The following is a 14,272-nucleotide window of genomic DNA, read 5'->3' as shown; positions in this document are numbered from 1 at the left end:
TCCTTTGAGCAGGGTCATCTCTCCTCCTGTCTTCACCACTTTTAACTCTCCAGCTACCTTGCCCTCCTCCTCTAGGACCTTCTTCTCTCCGTTCCCTCTTGCTCCCTCCTCTCCACTCTGAGGGTTTCCCTGCCATCCGTGCCCTCCCTCTTGGTCTCCGCCATATGCGGGACCTTCCCCTCTCCCCTCCCCCGCCCCTCTAGCTGTGCTTTGAGCTCACTGAGTTACTGTGCATTTTGTTTACTGTATTGTGCTGTCTCACCTTTGTATTGTAATTTTGTTTGTCCCTGTACGGCGCTACGGATACCTAGTGGCGCCCTATAAATAAAAATTAATAATAATAATAATAATAATAATAATAATACATGAAACACAAGTCCAAGAGGCAGGAGCTGCCAATGCATGCAGCAAGTAAAGTAGAGGGCTGCAGGCAGATCCTGACATACAGGTGCTAGAGTGCAGGTGTAGGCCTTGGAGTTGGTTGCCTTTTCACCCACACGACAACTTTCTATACCACAGGTAGTTGTTCAGCAATACTTGCTCCTGACCCATGGTGGACTTTGGATTGAATCAGGCATTTCATTACACATATGGGGCTAGATTTACTAAACTGCGGGTTTGGAAAAGTGGAAATGTTGCCTATAGCAACCAATGTGATTCTAGCTTTCATTTATTTAGTGCATTCTACATGACAGCTAGAATCCGATTGGTTGCTATAGGCAATGTCTCCAACATCTCCAGCCTGCAGTTTAGTAAATATACCCCATGGTCTTTTGTAGATAATCAATAATTGAGCGCTGGGTCGGTATTGTGTTTTTTCTTTTGGATTGGATCTGACCCCTGTACAGGTCACAAGCCGCCTTCAACTGTTGTCTCTCTTCATCTACCCAATCATTTGGCATTCAATTCTCCTCCTCTTCTGTGGCGGAGAGCACCAACTCCTGTGTCTCCCGTCCAGGCTGCCTGATAAATAGAAAGAAGGGATAATAGCCAGCAATATGGTGTACTCTTTTTTTCCCTCTCCAGAATCCACAGCATCTGAAGAAGCGTCCAGTTCAATTTCTTACACACTCCATTCCGCTGGAGATGATAGAACGTGGTTCGGGACTTCTGAATTTCATAGGTATGACCCAGTCCCTCCACGAGGAATCCCAGGGAACAAGCCCTTTGATCGGAATGAATCTATTCAGGGCAACCGTATCTTCAATGAAATACTCCACAATAGCAATGGCAACGGCCTCCACAGTCTGATGTCTCATAGGGATGACCACGGTATACTTGGTGAAGGGGTCTCTCATCACCAAAGCGTACTGATGACCACTGACCGACTCCCCAATCAAAACTTAGTCAATCATCATGATCTCCAAAGGTCGCCCCGTCTTGATGGTCTGAAGGAGGGATCATTGTTCACTGGACATGTACACTTCACATCTCTGGCAAGCTTGACACACCTCTTTTGTGATCAATAACATACCTGGCATAAAAACTGTCTCCATAGCCAAGTATGACTCTTGACCACTCCCAGATGTGCTCCCCATTCATGGGCCTCCACCACCACATTTGATGCCAACCCTTTGGGTACCATGAATTGCCACACCGGTCAAAATTCCTGTTCTAAATAGGTGTCACGGTTCTTTCGAGGAGACTCGGTAGATGTAGCGAAACCAAGAGATTCGAACAGTTTGGCACTACTCCAACAGGACGCGGAGTCTAACGAGGAGACGGTGTTCACCAGGAACCGCCGCAAAGCAGTATGGGCTTAGCTGCGTCTACCTCGCAGGTCGCGGTCCCTACTAGAGCACTGTACGAAAGTCCCTGGGAAGACTACAGGCAGTAGTACCGTAGGAAAAGCTGACAATGCTAGAAGTGTTGGCAATGAAGATGTTGAAGATCGGCGTACATCTGCAGGCCACTATGTGGCAGATGAAGTGGATACAGGAGGGTGAGCGTCAGCTCTGTAGACCACTATGTGGTGTAACGTTCAGGAGAATGAGTGTCAGCTCTGCAGTCCACTATGTGGAGAAGAATTCAGGAGAGTGAGCGTCAGCTCTGCAGACCACTATGTGGTGTGAAGTGCAGGCGAATGAGCGTCAGCTCTGAAGACCATGTAGAGGAGATTTCCAGAGATGAGCGTCAGCTCTGTAGGTCACTGTGTGACATATGAAAAGTTCATAAGAGTAAGCGTCAGCTCTGCAATCCACTATGTGGAGGAGATTTCCAGAGAGTGAGCGTCAGTTCTGCAGACCACTATGTGGCGAAGAGTTTAGAAGAGTGGACGTCAGCTCTGTAGACAATGTAGAGGAGATTTCCGGAGATGAGCGTCAGCTCTGTAGGTCACTATGTGACAGATGAAAAGTTCAGGAGAATAAGTGTCAGCTCTGCAGTTCACTATGTGGAGGAGAATGGCTGGAAGGCAACAGGAAGCCACTTCTATCACCAGGAGCTGACTCAAAGAACAGGCACTGAAGATAGAGAGGAGGTGCCTTTTAAACTTGCCACCAAGGAGAAGGGCCAATCAACAGCAGGCAGAGGAATTAGTGCAGCCGCCCAGCGGGAAGCGGAGCGCCGATGACAGGTAAGTCTGCCGGGTGTCGGGTGCGCTGCCCGAACACCCGGTGCGTGATAATAGGCATGCCTTCTTGCACTGTCATTTGACCCCAGCTGTGCAATAACTTACGTAGCCATAAGAAGGCTCTCTTCCCACACTGAGGACCAATGCCCCTCCTGCTTCCATTGCTTTATGCACTTCACATGGGAATCTTTTTCTTGTTTCCCAGCCCAGTCTTCCATGATGTCGGTACAATTATTGCATGCATGGGAAAGATGGTTTGGAAGTGGCTAGGGACAGCATGTAACATGATCCGTGTGAGGTCAGGGATCTCCACTTCTTGCATTTCTTTGCCTGCCCACTGGTAATTGAGACAGGGCATCAGCATTCCTGTTGGCTTTAGGTGATAGTGTATCTTGTAGTGGAATTTGCCAGCCTGCCATCCATGGCTGCTCCAGTGCTTCTAACTTTGCTGTCCCCAAGTAGGCCAGGGGATTGCTGTTGGTGACGATCTCAAACTCTGCAGCAAACAAATATTCAGCAAACTTCTCGGTCACAGCCCAGACCACTGCCAGCAGCTCCAACTTGAAGGAGCTGTAGATTCCTCTTGGATTCCCACAAAATCCAGCTTCCATAGGCGATCACTCTCTCCTGCCCCTCTTAGATCCCAGTCAACACTGCCCCTAGTCCCTTTAGACTACCATCTGCGTAGATGATAAAGGGTTTCTCGAAGTCTGCATAGGCAAACACCAGGGCCATGGTCGAGTCCTTTTTCACTGTGTCAAAGACAGCCTCCTAGGGAGATCCCCATGTCACTGGTTTGTTCTTTGTGGTGGAGGTGGTGATCCCCAAAGCAGCCAAGAGGAATTTGGGGCCCCAGTACAGCAACATTCCAGGCCTTCCTTCACATGTAGCAGGGGAAGGGATGTCTTCCGTTGTTCAGCAGCGGTGCCATTGAAGGGGGTGTGGCCAACATGGGCTGTGGCTACACCTCTTTACACATGACATTATGTGGGTAATTCAATTAGCTACGAAGTGTCTCCGTAATGTCCATGAGACACTTTGCGGTGGAGATTTTGACAGAAATTTAGTGCGCCACATCACCGTCAATTGAATTCCCTCCATTGTGTATTAAAATGGTGTTGCTCTCACCTACCTGCTATTACAGCTTTCACAGCCAGGTACTGGATTCTTGGATGGATCCTGGAGTGTTTGGAAAATGTATAGGTACATGAAATATGGAAAATAATTAGTGAACAAAGTACACACCACAGATCATGCAGTATACAATTATATAACAAGCAAAATGTGTGTGATATAAATAATCACAGACGTGTGTGTGTGTGTATGTATATATATATATATATATATATATATATATATATATATATAGTTTTTGAGTGCCTCTTAATTTTTAGTATGCAGTACATAATACATACATTATAATAAAGCATGACATTTAACACACTACCCTCACAGTCACATCATGCCACCCCTACAGAAATGTCATAACCACCCACACACACACACATCATAAGACCCCCGAACCCAGCATACCCCCAGATACATTATAACCCCCCCATAGACACATCATAAGCCCCCCAGCCCAGCATAATCCCCCTAGAAATATCATAACCCCCCAGAGACATCATAAGCCCCCCCCCCCCCCTCACAGAGACATCATAAGCCTCCCCCCCCAGCCCAGCTAACTCACCTAAGCTGAGCTGGTGCAAAGCTGGAAGTCCTCCTCCTTGCTTTGTATGCTACTGGGACAATGTGTGAAGTCACTGTCTGGGAACTGATGTCAGCCCCCTTCAACCCCTGGGAAAAAAAATGTGGGTGTGCATGCCCCCCAGGTAGGCCGTAAACCCCCTCCACCTTGGTGCCCCTGGTTATCCCCAGAAGCAGGCTCTTGTAACAGTCCAGACACCTATGCAAGTTCTTTATGAACCGTCGGTAATACCCCACAGTACCAAGGAAGGCTCACAACTCTGTCACCGTGCAGTGCATCTTCCAGTCCTGGACAGCGGTCACCTTGTCACTTGTTGTGTGTACTTCATCTATGAATACAAGATGTTCCTCTAGGCTGGGTTTCAAGATATGGTGCTTCCAGGGTTTTAGCTAAAGGTCATACTTCTTCAGCCGCTGCACCACCAAGTCCAATCTATTCAGATGTTGGTGAGGTCACACACTATGATGTCATCCAAAGATATCAGCACGTGAGTTCAAGCCATGAGAAATATGACTAGTACCGTAAGACCTTATTTTGCCCCAGGAGCTCATAGGTGCTAGAATTGCATTGTGTATCAGGGTTTTTTAGTTTATCAAAGATCCAAGGATGTATTACAGATGAAGACCCTGGATGTAGGTGAGAAATAAAGAGGGTCAATGAGGGCTAAGTAGGTTTTGGGTTTTTTTCAATTAAAATAGTTTTTACACTAGTGTGTGTTTTATTTACATTTTTCCTTGTTGCACTAAAGGTGCCAGGGCATGCTGACACTTGTGGTTCCCTAAGTGCCAGTATGCCCTGGCGGCCATGAGTATGCTGGTGCTTGTAGTACTACGCACCAGCATGCCTAGACACTTAATAGCAGCATGGGCATGCTGGAACCTGTAGTGCAGCAGGGACAAAATTATTGTTTACTATAAAATCATTATAACCACCCCACACCCACTGCCCAGGGATGTGGGAAGAGCCCTCCCTAGGAAACCAAGTCCTGTGCTGACCAATCTGGGGGTTGGTCTGGCTTTCTGGCTGGGGGACCCCACGCTGCGCAATTCCCTGCTATAGTGTCACCATCTTAGGCTGGCAAAGCCTAGTGCTAATAATAGTAAAATCGTGGGGATCTTAAGCTTTTCTCCCCACTGATTTGCTTATTCCTACTGTTTATTGTGGGGTTTTTTTACATGTATTGCAGTTTTAAATATAATGGTTTATGTTAATATATTGACTGTCAACTTTACAAACCTGTCTACATTTTACATGTTGTCTTTGTGCACATGTAGACATTCTGACTGTCCACCTTTAACTGTGTCAACATTATGATTGTCGATCTTGTGGTGTAGACATTGTGACTGTTGGCGTTTTAACTGTTTACTTTTCATACCCAACCATTTTAAACAGATCTCCACTCTTTGTATTACCAATAGATCTATTCATATGGGATATATTAGTAACTACAATAGCAATTACTATGAGATCCATATCTTCCTTTGGATAGCTGAATGAGACATTTGCATTGTTCCAACCAGGTTCATTTTTGAATGGAGTTTGTGCACATCACAGGCCAAGAACCATAGTAACATAGTTGATGAGGTTGAAAAAAGACACCAGTCCATCAAGTTCAACCTATTTTGGATCCCCTGCGATCCTGCACTTATATTTAAAATTGATCCAGAGTAAGCAACCGCCAATCTGTTTCAATTGTGAAAATCCCCCCAGACTCAATATTGCAGTCCTATTTTTACCCTATATCCACTACTATTCTTCTTTTTAATTAACAGTCGTATCCCTGGATACACCTTTCCGCTAAAAATTTGTCTAACCCTTTCTTAAACATATCTATTGAATCTGCCAACACAACCTTCCCTGGCAATGAATTCCATATCTTGACTGCCCTTACTGTAAAGAACACCTTCCTTTGCTGGTTGTGAAATTTCCTCTCCTCTAAACTTAGGGGGTGACCACGTGTCCTTTGTATAGTCCTTGGGGTAAAAAGTTCCCATGAAAGTTCTCTGTATTGACCCCTAATGTATTTGTACATAGTAATCATATCTCCCCTTAGAAGCCTCTTTTCTAAAGTAACCATGCCTAAACTGGCTAACCTTTCCTCATAACTTAATGACTCCATACCCTTTATCAATTTTGTTGCCCTTCTCTGAACCCTTTCTAGTTCCAAATTATCTTTTTTATAGAGTGGTGCCCAGAACTGTACTGCATATTCAAGATGAGGTCTTACCAACGATTTATACAGTGGCAAAATTACACTGTCTTCCCTTGCATCTATGCCCCTTTTTATGCATGCCAATACTTTGTTTGCCCTTGCAGCTGCTGCTTGACATTAAGCACTATTGCTAAGTCTACTGTCTATGAGCACTCACAAATCCTGTTCCATTATAGATTCTCCTAAATTAATTCCATTTAATTTATAGATTGCGTTCTTGTTTTTGATCCCTGAATGCATAACCTTACATTTATCTGTGTTAAACCTCATATTCCTTTTGGCCGCCCAATCCTCCAAACAAAATAGTTTCTGGCGCTGTCACTGCACTCATCGTTTACAGCTGTGGACAGGAGTCGGGCAAATATGCAGATTGACTATTTTAAATGTCATCATGGATAGGGCCAATCTACTGGCACTGACCGATAAAGTGTCTCTAAACTATCTTTGCATGAAGAAATTGAAAAAATAAATGTGGCTTATGATCTGCTGGTGATAATCACCCGCCCTGTGACATCACTCTCAAGTTTTGTGGCTGAGTTTCAAACATTTGCCAGACTCTCAAACTTCAAAATAGCAATAGTTATGAACCTCCTTATTTAGTGGAAGTCCTAAAACAAGAATTTCCTTTCGAGTTTCATCCTTCCCAACTCAAATATTTAGGGTTTAGGCTAACTAGAGACCTCTCCAAGCTGTTCCAAACAAATTTTGGTCCTATACTGGTGAACCTGCACGTAGATTGCAAGAGTTTACAATCCAAACAATTATCATGGATCAGGAGAGTCAACGTGGTTAAAATGAATGCTACCTAAGATTCGTTATATGATGAAGACATTACCAATACACATTCCCACTAGATGGCTCCAAAATGTGCAGGGCATGATTTGGCGCTTTATAGGAAGAAAACTCTGTGCATTAAAAAGGATATCTTATTTCAGCGTAAACACCTGGGAGCTCCCTCACTTATCTAGCAACTACCAAGCTATATTGTTGGATAGAGCCCTGGAATGGACTAGAGCAGTGGTTCCCAAACTTTTGAAGTTCGCGGCACCCTTAGAGTCTCCATAATTTTTTCAAGGCACCCCTCCAAAATAATTACCGAGCAGTCCTGTTTTATAAGCAATTGGATCAAAAAAACTTAATAAGTATTTAGGTCAGGACAGAAATACTTGTTTAGTTGTATGCAAAAATAATACACATAAATCCATGGGAAAATAATATTTTTATATTTTTTTTTCAATTATATTTCTGTCAAAGAATAATCGACAGCTAACTCACACTGTGACCTCCTTCATCTCCACACACTCTGCCCCCTCTGCATCCAGTCACGCCGTCCCCTCTCACACTGCTCCCTCTGCCCTCTCTCACGCTGCCTCCTCTCACTCTGCCCTCTCTCACACTGCCCCCTCTGCATCCAGTCATGCTGCCCACTCTGCATCCATTCACTCTGCCCCCTCTGCATCCACTCACGCTACCCCTTTCATGCTGCCCCCTCTGCATCCACTCACGCTGCCCCTTCTCACTCTGCCCCCCTCTGCATCCAGTCACTCTGCCCCCTCTGCATCCATTCATGCTGCAACTTCTCACGCTGCCCTCTCTGCATCCAGTCATGCTATCCCCTCTCACGCTGCCCCCTCTGCATCCAGTTACGCTGTACCCTCTCACACTGCCCCCTCTGCCCTCTCTCACACTGCCTTCTCTCACTCTGCCCTCTTTCACATTGTGCCCTCTGCCTTTCTCATGCTGCCTCCTCTCACTCTGCCCTCTTTCACATTGCGCCCTCTGCCCTTTCTCATGCTGCCTCCTCTCACTCTCACAGAAGCACTGGATGAACCATCTAGTTGCACCACTGCAGAAACCAAAGCGTTCTATGCTGTGCACACAGTGTGTGTTCTACATTTGGTCCACAGTGTGCAACAGAATTATTGGGGCAGATGGAATTACAACAAAGCAGGTGCCATTTATAATATTTTTAATCAATACATTGTCTTCAAACTCCATTTTCTCTCAGACAATATTATTATTATTACCATTTATTTATATAGCGCCACTAATTCCGCAGCGCTGTACAGAGAACTCACTCATATCAGTCCCTGCCCCATTGGAGCTTACAGTCTAAATTCCCTAAGACAGAAAGACAGACACACAGACTAGGGTCAATTTGTTAGCAGCCAATTAACCTACCCAGGCCCGGCGCTCCCATTAGGCAAGGTTAGGCACTTGCCTAGGGCGCCGGGCTTTGGAGGGCGCCACAGAATTCTAAAATACTTTAAAACTGTGCGGCGACTGCTGACCATACCTGTCACGGCCGCCGCACAGCATTCAGATGGACGGGGAGGGGGAAGAGGCTATTTTGTCCCCACCGCCGCCTCTCTGCTCCGTCTCCTCCCCTCCACTTACTAGTGTCAGTGAGTGGAGGGGAGGAGACGGAGCAGAGAGGCGGCGGTGGTGAGACAAGGTAAGGAGAGGAGGGAGGAGGGCGGCGATTTTTTTCGGGGGGGGGGGGGGGGGGGGGCGCCGCTTTTTTAAAAATGCCTAGGGCGCCGTGGACCCTAGCACCGGCCCTGAACCTACCAGTATGTTTTTGGAGTGTGGGAGGAAACAGGAGCACCTGAAGGAAACCCACGCAAGCATGGGGAGAACATACAAACTCCTCACAGATAAGGCCATGGTCGGGAATTTAACTCATGACCCCAGTGCTGTAAGGCAGAAGTGCTAACCACTTAGCATATATGAGTGTGTGTATATGTGTATATATATATATTATATAATATGTGTACATACCATTCTATCATGACCAGTTTTACATGTGGTATACTCACGACACAATATTATCAATGTCAGTAGTTTCTTTCTCTAAACGGCCCATATAAACTATACAGTGTCCCTTTACTATTAATATTCAACCTTTTATCACACTCCTCCTTAATGCCAGTATTGTGTGCTATACAGGATAGGTACCTGATCGGTTTAACAGGTATAACACAATTCTAGAAAGATAACCTCTCTTGTAGATGGGAATGAAGAGGTATTGAATGGAACTTTAGGAAATTTATTTATTAGGAATATAAAACGTGTTCTTTATGGCTCTTCTTGCTGAGTAAGATAAGATGACTACAATTTTGCTTTGTTAAAATGTTACTGTTATTAGGGTGCGAGAATTCTGTAATTTTCCACATATACATTTCAAATACTTTTTATGATAATGTCATTTTATTTCAGGAGAAGCAGAATCATTATTGAAATTTCCATGCACATTAATGAATACAAATATACAGGATAAAACATGTCTGTATGATTTACTTAAAGGAAAGATAAAATAGAATGTAATTAATGTTCCACACTGTGAGTTAAACAGATCCATATTTGATGTATGCTGTTATTTGAAGATGACAGGTCCAATAGAATCTATTTAAATGACTTCACATACTCAGAGAACAAAAAATACTAAAAACACTATCAGGGACAGCATCTATTTGGGCTAAAGAGCTATATTCCATATGTATCAGAATTAAAAAATTACAGACTGTACAAAGTTAGAACATGAACATTAGGTTTAAATAAAACAGCAGTTATCCTTGTTCACACCTCACGGCTTCTATTCATAATATTTATGTCTACTCACCACTGTGCATAACTTAACTACAGCATCGACCATAACTCACACCCTTCCATGTTCCCCAATGTCTGCTGGAAGGCTGCAAGCTGCTTTTCCTATAAAGACCTGTCCATCAGTCTGGAACACATCATGTGACCGAGCCACACACGCACAGAAGCAAAACTTGATTAATCTGTGTAATGTGCACAATAATACACAAGTGTAGAACGACCCCCTGTGTAACAAAGGTCGAAAATACGACGTACACCTTACTAGTAATATATATAATGCTACTATATCATCATCATCATTATCATCACCATCATATGTCATATATGAAGTTATGAGTATAAGGTTTCAATGTCCAGTTATACTAATAATGCCAGGCTTCCCTGTCCCTTTAATATTCCATGTAGCTATTATACATAGAGCAGCCTCACTGTCAGCAGGCGGAGATTTAGGTTTATGCATCACTAAGAAGCATAAAGCGCCCAGAGGCAGAGAGCTCAGACAGAGTTACACAGACACGCCGCAGAGGGGTGCGCTGTGATTGGCCCCATCACGTCCTGCTCAGGCGATTGGCTTCTAGATGCGACAATCCCCCTTTCCCACGCTGTGGTGAGGTGGTACGGTCCGCTGTGGGTACCAGGCGGCGACACGCAGCTTTCAGTCGCTGGGCTGCAGGAGGAGAGCGGCGGCCGTTGCTAGGAGAGGTAACGTGGGGCAACTGTCATCCTCACTGGCCGCTGGCATCGCCGCCCCCGCCGAGCCCCCCTGGGGGGAGGAGCGGCTGTAACATGTACTCCGCCAGCTGTAATAGCTGAGATCAGTCATGACCGAGCTGAGCCGGGATTCGGTTATCCGCTTCTTGAGCGAGCAGGGAGGCCGGGTGCCCAACCAGCAGCTGGTGGACCATTTCCGGGCGCTGCTGGCCGAGCCGCCCCCCGGAGAGCCCCGCGCCGCTGCCCGCCAGCTGTTTAAGGACATCGTGAACGAGGTGGGCAGTGTGCGCGCGGAGGACGGGGTGAAGTACGTGTGTCTGCGGAAGAGGTACCGGAGAGCCGCCCAGGACACACAGCAGGATCCCGCCAGTCACCCGGAGCAGGCAGCTGCCACTCACCAACCAGACCCGAGCACCGGAGCATCGGGGCCACCGCTCCTCAGCACTGGGGAGGAAACCACCCCGGACTCCAGCCCCGGGGACGAGACGTCAGAAGAGCAGCCCCCAGGGCCAGGCCTCACCGATGAGGATCCTCCAGACTCCGGTCCAGGGGAGGAGACTGGAGAGGATTCCCCCGAGAGTGCGGCTTCCCCGGTGTACGATGCGCCCCCGAGTATCTCGGTGACCGAGGAGCCGGGGGATACCGGGGAGAAGCAGCCCTCGGAATCCCCGGAGCAGTGTCAGCTGAGCAGGAGAACTCCCCGGAACAGCCGCAGAGGGGCCCGGGACCCGGTGTCCCCGCAGTTACGCCGCGGAGGTTTGCTGCTCCGGGCTGGGGTACGGGACTCGGACAGCTCGTCCCTGCACAGCTCATCCTCCGTGTCCGGGAACGAGGAGGAGGACGGCGGCTCCGGGTCTGGGCAGGCGGCACTGGAGCCGCTGGAGCACGCCTGGATGCTGAGCTCCTGCCGGGCGCGCTGGGATAACCTGCAGGAGCTGCTGCTGACGGATCCCGGCCTCATCACCCGCAGAGACTTCATCACCGGCTTCTCCTGCCTGCACTGGGCTGCCAAGCACGGGCAGCATGACCTCCTGGCCGCCCTGCTCGCCCACGCCCGACAACACCGGGTGCCAGTCAGCATCAATGCCCGGGCGTCTGGGGGCTACACCGCCCTACACCTGGCCGCCATGCACGGCCACCTGGATGTCATCAAGCTGCTGGTTGGAGCCTACGACGCGGACTTGGACATCAGGGACTACAGCGGCAGGAAAGCCTGGCAGTACCTGAGCCCGGACACTGCCCGCGATGTGCAGGCGCTGGTGGGAGCCTTACCCGCCACCGAGGAGGAGGAGGATGGGGGCAGCTCTGGGTCAGGCCGCTGGCGGCTCTCCAGGGTGCTGCCCACCCAGCTCATAGTGCACCGGCTGTCGCAACTCCCAGAGGACGAGCAGGACGGCGGGGGACGCATCCGGGGGGAAATCAGCAGGAAGGGCTCCGGGGGTAGCCGGGGTAAACCTCGGCTAAATAAGATTAGGTTTAGGACGCAAATTATCCACAGCAACCTGTCCACCAGGGACACAGAGGAAGAGGAGGACAGACTGCTGAAGAGCCCCATGAGACACCGGCCCAAGTCCAATGTGTTTGGCTGATCTTAGCTGGGAGACCTGGTCTAGATATTGGAGCTGTAACTGTAGACTCACCCTGTACAATGACCCATTTACCTACATCATGCCAGCCTGCACCCCTCTGACCTCTGCATACCGGGCACTAGTCACAGCACAGTCATCCATCTGTCTCTTACACCGGTTTGCTATATAGGAATTGATTGTAAATGGAGCACCGTGCTAGCTGGTTTCTTCAAATGGTTCGCAACAAATCACCTGTTTACATCAACCAAACGTATTTGGCCCTGGTTGAGCTGGAGGAAACATGGGAATTGTTTACTGTTTTCTAATAAATGACACACACCTCAATCACTTCACCTGTTAGGTGTGTCCACATCTTACTAGTTGAGAAACATTCATTTAACATGTATTTATATATGAGATACTGTTTCATATGAGCCAATAGTTATGAGATGAGTGACAGTACTGCGTTTTGAAAGATAAATGTATCTGAGAAGATATGATTGACCTTGAAGAGTGAAACAGGTTTTTAACTGACTAACATTTTATATGCAATCATGTTGCACACTATTTTCTCTAACTCCAATGTTATTTTAGACATCTAAACCAAATCAGAGCTGCTAAAGTGATTTGTAGGACTGCAGCTTGTAATTTGACAGTACAATAGTAGCAGGCTATTAAGTATTTGTATCTTGCGTTCTTAACTTGGCCACTGTATACAAAAGTACAAGGAATCCTTATAGAATTTGGTTATCTGTACATTAAACCACCTGTCACATAATATTCCATGTGGTCTAGCATTTGATCCAAAATAATGTCATAATCCAAATGTCTGTTGCTTTTATTGTTTATATGAAGAACACTAAATAACTATTTTTGTATTTCATGTGCCAAATGTCCAGTGATGACACATCACATAATTAGCACTTTTTGTAAATGCCTTTAACATTCCATAATATACCAGCAAATCATACCAACTTATGGCACTTAATATAATTGTGACAGGTTCCACATCAAATGAGTTGGACTCATCTTGAACAATGCACTATGTCATGCCAATTATATGTTCTCTTTGCTTGTAGTGCTTTTTATATTACTAATCATGCAAGTAAATGTGAAAATGTATTTGCCAGTGTCAATGATAAGTTCATATAAAATGCAATAACAGTAAACAACATTGTTGGGATTTTTTTAAATGAGTGGTACAAACACGTTACTGAATTTTAACAAAAACAATCCTGTGTTTAGTTGACTGCATTATTGTTCAACTAGAAGCTGCATCAATGCTCGGTCTGCACAATTGCCCCCACCTCTCTTCTAAGTATAAAAAGTATGGTCAACAATGAGACTTTGCCTGCTTTTTCTCAGCCTTGAACTAGCTTGATGCTGTGAGCAAGCGAAGTCTTTCCCACATTTTATTCCTGGCGGGAGTGCGGCTGATGAATGAGATCTTTGTGTTCAGGGTGTTTTATAAACCTGAATGCCTGCAGCCTAAGTGATCCAGTTAACCTCTCCACTGCTGGAGAAACCGTGAAGCAAATGCGAAGTGATGTAGTTGAGGCTGCCTAGGAATGAAGAGGTTAGCTTCTCGGTTCACTAGCTCTTTCATTTAATATAATGATGGTGTGGAATAATTTACCTGATCACCCCAGATTTTCTTGGCTTTGATAATGTTGCTATGAGAACACACCATTTGTCTCTCTTTTAGGACTCAAGGAAACAATGATGCTTCTATTTAAGGGTATTCATGTTCTCCAGTAAACTTAGAAGTCTCTGAATTACTGTTTAATGTTGGAATGACCCAGCCAAACTCTTATTAACATTCGCAAGTGTATTGTTCTTATTCCCAGGGTTACAATGCAAGACGGTAAATCAAAATGAAATAATTCTTTCCTACC

General features: G+C 46.3%; 1 protein-coding gene across 1 annotated transcript; it reads left to right on the top strand.

Moving 5' to 3' along the window:
• Nucleotides 1-10,653: 10,653 nt before the first annotated feature.
• On the top strand, nt 10,654-13,549 carry SOWAHC (sosondowah ankyrin repeat domain family member C). The gene has a single exon (XM_075200173.1). It carries the CDS (start codon nt 10,920-10,922, stop codon nt 12,396-12,398), a length of 1,479 nt encoding a protein of 492 aa, XP_075056274.1. The 5' UTR covers nt 10,654-10,919; the 3' UTR covers nt 12,399-13,549.
• The last annotated feature ends 723 nt before the right edge of the window (nt 13,550-14,272 follow it).

Source organism: Mixophyes fleayi, chromosome 2 (assembly GCF_038048845.1).
Source record: "Mixophyes fleayi isolate aMixFle1 chromosome 2, aMixFle1.hap1, whole genome shotgun sequence".
In the NCBI taxonomy this organism is placed as follows: Eukaryota; Metazoa; Chordata; class Amphibia; order Anura; family Limnodynastidae; genus Mixophyes; species Mixophyes fleayi.
This window is presented reverse-complemented; position numbering and strand designations above follow the sequence as displayed.